At 35.5% G+C, this 12,349-nt stretch overlaps 1 protein-coding gene across 5 annotated transcripts in view; it reads right to left on the reverse strand.

The window, feature by feature from the left end:
- The window catches only part of AKAP6 (A-kinase anchoring protein 6), a 294,028-nt gene that overhangs the window by 45,465 nt on the left and 236,214 nt on the right, over positions 1-12,349 (reverse strand). For all 5 annotated transcript variants that reach the window (XM_081971195.1, XM_081971196.1, XM_081971193.1 and 2 more), the window contains one exon: positions 5,261-5,407. In XM_081971195.1, coding sequence (XP_081827321.1) covers positions 5,261-5,407 — 147 coding nt within the window. The remainder of the gene's footprint in view (positions 1-5,260; positions 5,408-12,349) is intronic.

Below are 12,349 nucleotides of genomic sequence, written 5' to 3' on the forward strand. Positions count from 1 at the left end.
GAGCTTGGGGGGGGGGAGGAGCAGAAAAGACAAAAAGGAGAATGAAAGGGAGAAAGAGAAGGTGGGGGATAGGGGATCCTTGCTGCTTTCTGAGCTTGGGGGGGGGGAAGGAGCAGAAAAGACAAAAAGGAGAATGAAAGGGAGAAAGAGGAGGTGGGGGATAGGGGATCCTTGCTGCTTTCTGAGCTTGGTGGTTTTCTTACAGACATTTCATTACCAAACTAGGTAACATCATCACTGCTAAAAGGGAGTGGGGTTGTGGGGAAAGGAGGAGGAGGAGAAGTCGAGTAGAAACTGATAGCAGGACAAGCAGAAGCGGAGCAGAGCAGTTGCAAAATAGGAGAAAGAAAAGGCAGGAGAGAATTGTTGTTGGCTAATAATAATAAGTGGGCTAACTAGCTCAGCCTTACTTTTGTACATAGCCCTAAGGAAGATAAAAAAAGGAGATAAAAAGGAAAAGCACCGAAAGAGGAGACCTTCGTTTGTTCCTTACGAAAATCGAACCAGATATCAAATATTTAGTCTCGCAGCATCAGCATCAAAGATCTCATTAATCACTAGTAAAGCTAATTTCAATTTACTTTATAGTTTTCTAATTAAACTTTATAAAGTTAAAAACATTATAAACACGCATAAAGTAGAAATAAAAAGATAAATGTATGTACATTTCTTTTTTTAAAAAACACCCTCCTTTCTAAAAAATATTCTGCATTTGTGCAAAAACTTGTGGGCGGTAAGGAAATGTTTCCATCAAGAAAGATCCATTAGTGGGCGGTAGGTAGAAAAAGGTTGACTACCACAGATCTAGATTGTGCACTATGATCAAACATAAAATGTATGTATCTTGTTACATACAATTGTAACAAGAAATTTTAACCAGAATTATACAATGAAATAGTAAATAGACTACATGGGAAGTTTTAAAATTATTTATAATAATAGCATTTTAAAAAATGCCACTTACTGCAAATAACTTAACTATTCAATGATGTTGGATAGTTAAGGTAGGAGAAGATATACTGAAATCAATAGAATCAACTGAATTTAACTCAATTGTTGCTTAACAATTAACATAAGGGAAACTGATAAGGTGCCACATGGTATGGTCATCCAAAGATCAAAGGAAAAAAAAGAAAAGGACCATGGAAGGACAGTTAGGAAAGCTATATGGGATGGGCATGAAAGATTTAATAGCACACAAAGATATAAGGCAGGCATTCTTCTACATTTTTTTTCATTCAGAATCCATTGCGAGTTTTCTTTGTTGATCTTAGAATCACTTTGATTTGTTATACTGATAGGGTTAATATAAGCATATATCTAGCTGTCAGATTGCAAAGTGATAAGTCAATTTATTGGGATTCATTGGTGATTCCAATCAATTGATGCCAATTCTCAGATTCTGTAGAAATTCTCACCAATCCTCTTGTGTACTCACCAATCCCTTCATTTTTTAAAAAGTGGAAATGGGACTGCAGAAATCTAAAATTCAGCTAGCATACTTTTTGTACCCAAGACAACCTACTCCATCAAACATCATTTTAAAACAGTGTTAACATGGCAGAGATATCATCCAAGAACAATTTCATCTTTGCTCCTGCTGGGTTTGAAAAATGGTTACTGATACAGATGTGTGTGTATATTATTATTATTATTGACCTAGGTATTTATTACACTGCTATCACGCATCACCACTAATTTTGTATATATAATTGCTTGGATTCAGTTTCACTTGTGCTATTGTAGGTAATAGCCAAATTGGAGGCATTAAAGACTTGGTTTTAACTGTAATTACAACGACTCAAAATACTTCAAAATTATGTAGCAATAAAGGAGAATATTTGTAGCTCAGGTTTGAAATGAGGGGTCCTCAGATCACCCCCATCCACACAGACAGGCAAGACACCAGGATATGAAGTGACAGCAAATAACACTCCTTACTAACACTGATGACGTTACCTAGTTAAGGTAATGAAATGTTTGCAAGAAAACAAGCAATCTCAGAGAGCACCAAGGACCCCTCATTAAAATTATGTGAATGGTTGCATTGTAATGGGAGTTATTGCTACAAGACTTCCAAAAGCTAGACTTTCTTTGCCTGCAATAATCAATGGATTATTAAAAGGAGACTAAGTTAGGATTAGTCCCATTGAAATCAGTGAAATGGGAAATAAGTGTTTTGAGAATTTAACAGCCCAACAATAGGCTTTGAAATACATACTGAATTAAATCAACAAATGCTCATCTATTCTCAAACCTTGTGCAAATAATGTGTTTGGGAGATCATAGCAGAATAAAACAAGCATTCTTAGCAACACCCTTCTATTTTGATGGCTCAAATATTGATAATTTGAAGGCTCTCAGTGGAATCCAGCTTTAGCTATTGTTTTTACGCTGTAACAAAAGTAGCAGCAGGAGGTGAAATCAATGCCCTTGGTGGGTAGGGTCACAAAAAAGAATTTATTGCCACTTTTTTGTTCTGGAACAGTTTGCAATCATAAATTCTTCATAAACAGAATACTTCAGAGAATGGTCCGTCTTCATAAATATACGACAGAGGACATCAATTTCATTTAATTCACAATTTGTGTCAGCACAGCAGATGCCAATGCCTGCCTTGATAGGGTTGTTTAATATGCAATTGAGACTGAGTAATATTCAGCACAGGGGACAAAATTTCACAGATTAAACTGTACGCACCACTGACATTTCATTCTAATGTATTTCCATTCCACACTGTTCACCTTAGATGAAAGTAATATTAAAAACCATATCTCTCTATTTTACCATTGTTAGAAGTTAAAATCCTTGTCTTTAATTTTTTTATGCCAATTAAAAGTAATCATGCCAATTAAACAGTGTGCATGGTGTTGTTAGTTTCCAGTTTTTTCTTATTAAATTAAAGAAAACTCCATCAAAAACTGCTCATTAGACGTGAAATTTCATTTAGGAAGAAAAAGCAACTTTTTTTTTTTGTAAATGCAGAAATTAATTTGAAAAAGTAATATAAAATTGCTTCTTGATAGAAAAAGAAAGGACCTTTAAAATTCATTTTAAATGGCAGAGTGGTCTTTTATTTCTGTTTTAAAATCTGATTATTTTAATGAAGGAAAGTTGATTAATTGCTTTTCTGACTGACTGTATATGCTTCTGGGGTAACCAAGAATTTAGGATTGTTCTTGAAATGCACTGATTTAAAAAGATGAACAATTAATTTTGTATGCCCAAGGGGAATTTGAGTTTGATATAAAATAGTCTTTTTCCACATCACACAGCATCTACCTTTCCTCTCGGAAAGAGAGAAATGTTATATGACATGGGGATTGCTTCTTCCTAATGAAAACAAAAGAAACAGAATTAGAAATACTATTGCTGCTGAATATGATTAAAAACTTGGGAATACCTAAAGCAGCTGTTGGAAACATAATCTTATGCCACCCTCAGCAGATGATCAATGCTATCAAAACTCATCATATCAAATATCTACCCATTCAGCATAGTATGTGTAATTCTTTTTCCAGTTTGAGTGGTTTTCAGTAAGTAATAGGTGGCCAAAGCGTACAGACAGAGGCAAATATGCGCAGGCCGTGTTTCATAATATTTCCAAAACTATGGAAACATCACTGGTCCATAGAGGTTGGCATCAGGGAATATTTTGTAACTGTTAAGGACAGAAACTTTTCTTCCAATAAAACATTGCATTTTTATATTGCAGTATTTAAATGTCTCAATCTAAAAGTGCATTTTTTCAAAAGATATTTTGATTCATGAAAAGTGATAGATGTGCAGAAATTGGCATTTTGCGCGGTTGGCTGAGCACAAAATCTTCCGTGCAAAATTCTGAGAAGTGGATCTCTGCATGGCACATTCGACTTTGGTCATACAGTATATTCGTTACTGAAAACATTACATGTGATCTTGTCTATACAACATGTCAACAATGGTAGCTGATATAGAAGTCTGATGGGGATGTTTTTCAGAACGTATTATTCCATTCTTATTCCATTTAATTAACTCCTAGTTTTATTCTAAGGTCAGTTCAAAGTGCTATCTTCTGGAAGGTGATTTAAAAAGCAATATGCTCCCACGTGTGCTTCTTTGTTCTTTGTTTTCTCTGCCATTGCCATCAGAATTGTAATCAGCAGGTATGTAGAACAGAATCTTTTGGCTTGCAGCTCCTGGAACTTGAATTTGGACTGGAATTCAACACTGATTAACCCTCTTTCTGATTGTGAATTGTATGAGAGTGCTATCTTATGTTACTTGTTTTTCCTCTCATTATTCTGATTTTTATGACTATTGTTATTGTTTGCTTACGTGTAGCTGAATCACAGTGCATTGAAACTATTTTTTTTTTTTTTTGCAGAAGATGGACACAGTGAGGTGGGAGTGCATCCATTATTTTAGGTTATTATTTGAAGGCTGAAAGTGTAGCCCTTTTAGTAAAATGATTGCTTACCTATGACTTTATCATTTAGTTTTTAAAGTTACCTGACCTTTGATCTTGAGTGACACCAATTAAGGGAAGGAAGGGAGAATAGAAACACATGTGTCCTCTCACATACCTTTCAGCAATTGGCAGTAATGTTTCTGACATAATGCCTTATTGGTATCTGGCTAAAAGACTCACTGTGCTGAAGATGTTAGAATCTCACATTTGGTTGACAGTGGGACTATTATAGCATGAAATGAATTATATAAAACATTTATTTTTTTTGTTTAGTTCTTTTGTCAAACATGAGCTGCATATGTCACTAAAAACACATCCTGATTGCTACCTTGCAATTTCAGATTGGTGCAATATTTGCACATTTATTCTCTGCAGTATGACCTGAAATATGTAGTGACATCCCCACTTTTCATCTTTAGGGTATAGTAAATAGTTAAAGAGTAGACGTCTCTAACATGTACCTTCAGAATAAATTCTATTAATATTCACTCAAGCATGACAGTCCATGTATATCTGTATTATAGTGTATACTGTATTAAAGCTGACTTGGTGCATGCCCATAATACATGGCATATTTTACTTACCTTTTTTCTGTATTAAAGTACTAAAATTATTAAAGTCTGACTAGGCACAAACAGAGAATAAAAAAACAGACAAAGAAAAATTTTCTATAATAGTATGTTTGAAATGTATCTAGTGAATTGAATGAAAGAGATATTTGAGTTTCATATTGGAAGTCAGACACAGAGCATAATTTAAGGCACAGAAAAAGGACCTAGAACCCACAAACAGTAATAAAAATGCAAATACCCCAAGTAGTTCCCATTTTTCATTAATTGAATCCACTTTTTCAAGGAGATCGCTTGGTAACAAAACACCACTTCTCTTCAGAGCTTCGACTTTACTCAGCAATTCCATCTTTTTGGGATGTCTGATTGACATCTCTACACTGTACCTCTAAAATGGAAAAAAAAAGATGAGTTAGCTATAGAAAAATACCTTTAATTAAAAAATAATCTTAGAAAGTAAGAGGAACAGAATAGCAGAGTTGGGAGGGATCTTGTAGGTCATCTAGTCCAACCCCCTGCTTGAGCAGCAGACCTTGAATATGAATATGGCTGAATTTGATCTCACTATTATGTAATTCCCTTGCTTCTAAATTACACCAACAAAATGAGACTGAAGACAACTGTGACCTAAAAATAGCTTCTAACTCTGTTCAGTATGGTCTCTGCATTTGTTTGGTTCCCAATTCTAATTCAAGTTAATGAAAATAATTCACTTATAACAGGATATTTTATACAGAAGCTTTTTAAAGGTGATGTTTATAAATTTCCTTGTATCTCTCAATTCTTGGGAGAAACATTTTTTTTTCATGTCCCCACATACAAATTGTTTTTTTGGCTGGGATCCAGCAAGTGACTTTATCCTATTCAAGGGCATACGAATCTTAATTGCATTTTAAAATACTTTTACATTTGCCAACAAATCTCAATCCATATCATAATCTGAGTGTATTCACATGTCCCTCTAGCCTTAGTTTATGACTTGGCAAATAATCATTTCCTTTCCACTGGGTCTTCCGAAGAGCAGGCACAGTTGGCCAAGTAACCAGGACAATGTCTTGTCTAGACTCATTCAACATGGAATATAGGTCAAATAATTCGTGGATAGCTTATTAGCTCAAGCATTGATTTGAAGGGCCCAGTGGGTTTGAAGCCATCTTGACTTAGAAAAAAGTTTACTATGAACACAAAAAAGGAGTTTACTGCCCGAGTAGCTAAAATTAATGTTTCAGTAAGCATGCAAAATATGGTGATATTACTTTGGATCTCATACTTTGTATTGCAAAATCCACAGAAAGCCACTAAATGCCTAGACAGTTCTTATAGCAAACTTCCTCCTTTGGTACTACCCAGGTTCCCAATGATAGCCGTCAGTTTTGGGAACTGCAATTCTACCACCACTGGAAGATATAAGCTTTGAAAATCCTGTATCACCTGCTCCTACATTTTGTTTCTGCACAGAAGCCAAAATAATATCACATGTTATGATATCACCATACAAATGACATATATCAATTGCATTATGATGTAATTTATGTACAACATATACAGTGCAGATCACTCCTCCCCCTACAGATGCCTTAGCACTGTGATGGCTAACCCTTTTCCCATCGTGTGCCAAAAGTGGGGGGGAGCACAGGGGGGTCATGGGCAGGCATGCCCACACCCATAATTTTATGCACATGACCCCGCACATGCACACTGACACACCCCACGCGCATGCGCGCACGACCCCTGCCCTCCTCCCACTTTTTGTATGTGATGGACTCATTTTTCGCCCTCCCCAGGCTCCAGAGGCTTTCTAGGATCCTGGGGAGGGTGAAAATGGTCTCCCCTGCCCCCCTTGGAGGCCCCCTGGAGGGCAAAAAATGGCCAAAAATGAAGGTCAAAGGAGCTGAGAGGGCAACACCTCATGTGCCCTAACAAATGGCTCCGTGTGCACCTGTGCCATAGTTTCGCCTTAGCCCATTTGGAAGACTCTGAAATAAATTTGAGCAAACCAAGGCAGTTTACTTGGCAAAAAAAAAACAAAACCCAACAACAACCTATTACTGAATAGTTTTTTTCTCTGTCTCGGTCACACACACACACACACACACACAAGTTCATATGCAAATTTTCTTTCTGTTTTAAAGAAACAGTGATAATATGTATTTAGATACTAGTACAAAAGACAATTGTCAAAAAAAAGCATTTAAAAGTGTCATATAAACCACACTTATCTATCAGCAATTTGCACATTTAACATTAGGCTTTTTTGAAACCTAAAGAATAAAGTTCCTTCTGCTGCCGTTGAAGGAGAAAACTTAAAACCAGAAGAAACTAGAGCAAAGTCGAAGTAGACTAAAGAACGTTTGAAACATGGCTGCTTTTCTCAGATCCAAGAACATGTTGCCTGACAAAACAAAACAAAAATATAATTGGAGGGTATTTAGCAGAAAACAAGGAAGGTGTGAAATCATTCTTTCAGCTAATAGATCCTCAGTATTTGCATGAATATGTTTGCATATTGTTAATTTCATATTTTAATCTTTCATTTGCACTGCACATGAATATCATTTATATTTTGCCAACTTCAAATATTAGTCATTTGTGGATCACAGAGCAAAATGTTTTAAATTAGATGGTTTAAAGTATTTCTCATTATTAATGAACACAGATCAGATGCCAGTGTATCAAAAATAAGCATGAATATGCATAAGAGGCAACCAATGATTGTCTAGATTTATAAAACAAACTTGTCTTTTCAATATGTGAAAAGGAAAGTAGAAGCTGTTTTTCTTTTTTTTTAAAAAAAAATATCTGCATTAACAAGAAGTAATCAGGTTTCAAATGATAGGATTGGATCACAGAATAGCTAACCTTTTCCCTGGGCTAAAATTGCCAACAAGTATGATTCTTGGCTCTGTATGATTGCCTTTTCAACTGGAAAGGGTGACTAGAGGAGATTACAATCTGCTTTATGTAATCTGATTTCTATTTAAAGATGATATATCTGAAAAAGATTTACATAATTATTTCTGTAAGTATGCATAATATCAAGAGAAATCCAAGTCTGTTTTAGCTAGAAAGTGCAATGTACCTGGTTTCACTTATTTTGCATATTTCCTAGAAAGTCGAAGGGAGTTCTCTAATTATCTGACTATGTTTTGCACTTGCCTACTAATATTTTTCACCTGTAATAAACTGGGTTTGTTTGCTTTGGGCTGAAAAGTATTATAGCTGTGTTTTTGAGCTGGTAAAGATTAACATCTAAACAAATCAGGCAGCATATGTCTCTTAACAATAATACTCTAGTTATCATAAAGACCTAATGGGTATCATTTAATTTCGGTTCTAAATAAAGTGGTTGCATTATGCAGCATAATACGAAGAGTCCTTGTGACAGATGCTATAAAAGATTATTACATTAAACCAAATAAATAGGTTAGGTTTCTATATGCTTTCTGTCTCTTTCACAGAATATCATACTGCATAAACACTGTGATAAAAGAGGCTAATTGCTAGAATATGCATTGTACAGTGGCTGGAAAAGTTATAGGGGGAAAAACGTTTCACTGAAAGATGCACCAGATATGAAAAGAACAGTCAGTTGTTTCAAGGTAAAGGACCAAAACTGAAGTTATTTATTTCACTGTGAGAAAAATGCTTACTGTACTGTTGAGCTAAGATTCTGATAGCACATGATATATTTTTTTTACCCTTCAAACACTTACATTCTGCAAAATTAGCTTCCCAGCTCTATCAGTGCTGCACAATCCTAGTCTAGTAGGAGTCCTTTATCCTGCGGTGAGAAAATAATTTAATCTTCATATTCATTCTACCCTCAGCATTAAGTGAGCAAAGACGGCTGTATTATGACAGGCTGTGAATGTTATAATATAGATTACTGTTCAATAGCCAACAATGAGATTGAGAATTTTTAAAGTCACATCATTTCCTCTTTTTTCCCCCTCCACCATCCAACAATAGCTACAATTAATAAAATGATTGAATATTTATTTTTCTACTTCTTTTGCCCGCAGAAAAAAGCCTTACGTATTTTTATAGCAAAGTCAGATGTTTATATCTATGGACAAGTAGGAGTTTATTTTGAATCCACTCAAGAGAAAAAGGCAGGAGAGAGATGTAAGCTGAGGAATTTTGATCCCCTTCTCTTCCCCTCATTCTTTTTTCCTTCTCCACTTACAATCTTTTAAAGTAATTAAAACCAATACACCTTGGATATCTCGTAAAAGTTTGTACTAAAGACAGTTCACTGGAACATAATCAGGAAATGTAGAAAAGATTATTAAGAGAATTTTGTGATGAATGTTTCCTAAAGTGTCCAGCTTTTTCTTTAAGAGAGAGAGTGGGGGGAGAGGGAGTGTGTGTGTGTGTGTGTGTGTGTGTGAAAAATCACACCCCAAAATTCTGTCCAAACAGAGACTGGAACAATGCCTTGAAACAGCATTAATTGTCACCATGGAAACCAGAAGAATAAGCCATTTTGAACCGGCCTAGAAGGCACTCATTGAGCAACTAAGCATTTTTTTGTCTCCTTCAGTGTTAAAGAACAAGATGCATAGTCACTAAGAGGTCAAAGAAAGAAATCATTATGAAAAGATCGTGGATGTCAACTCTGTGGTTAATGATAATAATAACAACAATAATAATAATTCTGACATTTAATAATAGACCAAGTCTTTATTGCACGCTTTTCATGAAAGAGCTGCATTGGGCACCCCTGCCCCACCCTCACCCCACAAAAATCAGGATCTAGATTCATATTCTTGCCCTAGAGTGAAATGTTAGGGCAATATTATGCAGCCCTTGGGTCTAAAGCTCCCTGGGAATTTTGTTGTAATAAAACTTCAGAAGAGGAAAGCAAAAAAAAAAAAAAAAAAGGAAAGGAAAGGAAAGGAAAGGAAAGGAAAGGAAAGGAAAGGAAAGAGGGAAAAAAGGCTGCATGATGGAATTCAAAATAATGCTTTAAAGGCACACAGAGAGATTAAGACATCTATTGTAAGACTTTTGTATGGTGCTTCTGTGGGTTAAAGTGAAAAGAGACCAGACATACCTAACATAGCGAGCTGTGAGCATAAGGGAAGGAAGAATTAAGTCAGGGAATACTTCTCTGTGGTTGAAACATTATTGGGAGTGGGGTTCACTTTTTCAGATTTTACATCATGCATTTTAGACTTGTTTTCATAACAATAGAATAATGCCGGTTACTTTTTAAGGAATTAAACAAAGCTTCACATTTCATTGAAACACATTTTGCAAGTATTCATAGATTTCTCTCTTGCTAAGAAGTTACTATATTACCAGATATAAATAGATCTCATGTATGAGCACATTTGCAAATAACTCCCTCCTACAGGCTGCACAGAGCCTCTTATTAGGAACACTGCCCTGTGGATACATTCTCCAATTACATTAATAAATGTACATTGCATTAAAACTGATACCTATGCATGACTCAAGTATTTGCCTGTCATCTGACTACATACATATACATCCTTTGCTTTCTGGCTAATATTCCTGCTCTTCACGCCTAGGCTTCATGGTGGCCCCTCAGGAAGCCCATGCCTAATGCCATTCATTAATGAACAAAGACTCTTTTTATTCCGAAGCCCAGGGTCCAAAGCTCAGCTGTATACATGCAGAGTGAAGGAATCTGCTAGAGGCCAGGCTACCCTTCACAACAGCTCGTAGGCACCAAGTCCTTTCCTAACACCAAAGCAAGACATTTTACAAGCAATCCAGAGGCAGGGTTATATTCTATATTTCATATATCTTACAAATACAATCAGAATTTCTGGTTGCTGTTCAGGTCTTAGAGTGATTTTTTTTTCTAGCAGCCATTACTTTGTTCAAACTTCTTGCAATCTCCTGCTATCAGAGCATGCAAAAAAAAAAACTGCATAGAAAAATTATAAAGATTTCTATAGCTGTCCTTCTAAATGAATAATTAGTTTTCTTATTATTGGGACAAATTTGCTGCTAAGCCTTGGGGAGAAAAAATTAAAAACTGCAATATTGTTTAAAGTAGCCCGAATTCATATAGCAGATAATTTCCAGGGTTAAGAATTCGTTTTCTTTTTCGCTAAGCTATTGCAATTGCATGATCTAGAAAACATACTACTTTGGCTATATATTGTTAATTGGGGATGCATTGCATTATTTTTTAAAATATATATAGATCAAACTTCTATATTAAAATGAATTGAAAATTCCCCAACAGAAGTTCAAAAAGCAATATTTTTAGAAGTGTATTTCATTAAACTTCACTCCAATTATATCACCTTGAAAATTGAAGAGAGGAAATCACTAAGTTATTCTTATGAAGTCATTTAAGAAAGAAGAAGAATAAAAATTGCACAATGTCATTTATGCACAATAAAAAGGCTTAACAAATATGTAAGTGCAAAACAAAAATTCATTTTGTTTAAATAATTTCAGCAAGGAATGAATACATTCACTGAGAGGGAGGTGGTCAGTACCTATGTCTGTGCGTGTGTGTCTGTGTATGTGTGTATGTGTGTGTGTGTGTGGGGAGTACGCATGCACGCACACCAACATTTATGTCTTTCATCTAAGCTGCCCACCTCCTCAATTATATCTTTGTCACAGTTCTATGGAAGAAAAACTCTTTTTTAAGAATTTATTTTACCATAGTAATGTGGTTTTTAAAAAACCAATTGCTCCACTTTTATGAAATGATATGATCCAAAACATTTAAATTTTGACTGTAACTGTAAAATCTTTTGTGCCCTTTAATGAGTTGATATTAAATATTTAATACTGTTTAGGGCATATCCACTACCACCAAAAGCAGTTATATTCCCAGCAGTCCCACTGTTTCAGGCAGAAGGCTTGATTGATCCTCCTAGCCTGAATTGAGTAGAATGAAAAGAAGCAGTTGGAAAATAGCTGCAATCATTTAATGCAGATGACCTCTGACAGGCTCACAGCTCTTCTATCTGAACAGAAAATTTGCATGGGGTCTCTGTGCAGAGGAACAATGTAACCTAAATGGTAGACAATCTTTATTCTAATGAAGTGGGTGTCAAGGTCAATGTAAAACTGCAATGATAAATGGTGCACCACTAGGCAAGAGAAGTTGTGTAGGCATTGTACTGCTTTCACGTTAATTGAAGGCTGAAAATGCATGAGTGAAAGCGTAAGACTCTTCTCACCGCAGTGTGTTAATGCAAAGAAAAAAAGTGGGGTTTTTTTTTCCCTTCAGGACTCTGACCATTGATATGAATCTTATTGCAACAAGGGCAGTAACATAAATACAACTGCTCAGCCAATAGTGGGCGAGCGGGAAGGAGTTGTTATTTGGATG

This window comes from Natrix helvetica (genome assembly GCF_964273705.1).
Source record: "Natrix helvetica genome assembly, chromosome: 1".
NCBI classification, from domain to species: Eukaryota; Metazoa; Chordata; class Lepidosauria; order Squamata; family Natricidae; genus Natrix; species Natrix helvetica.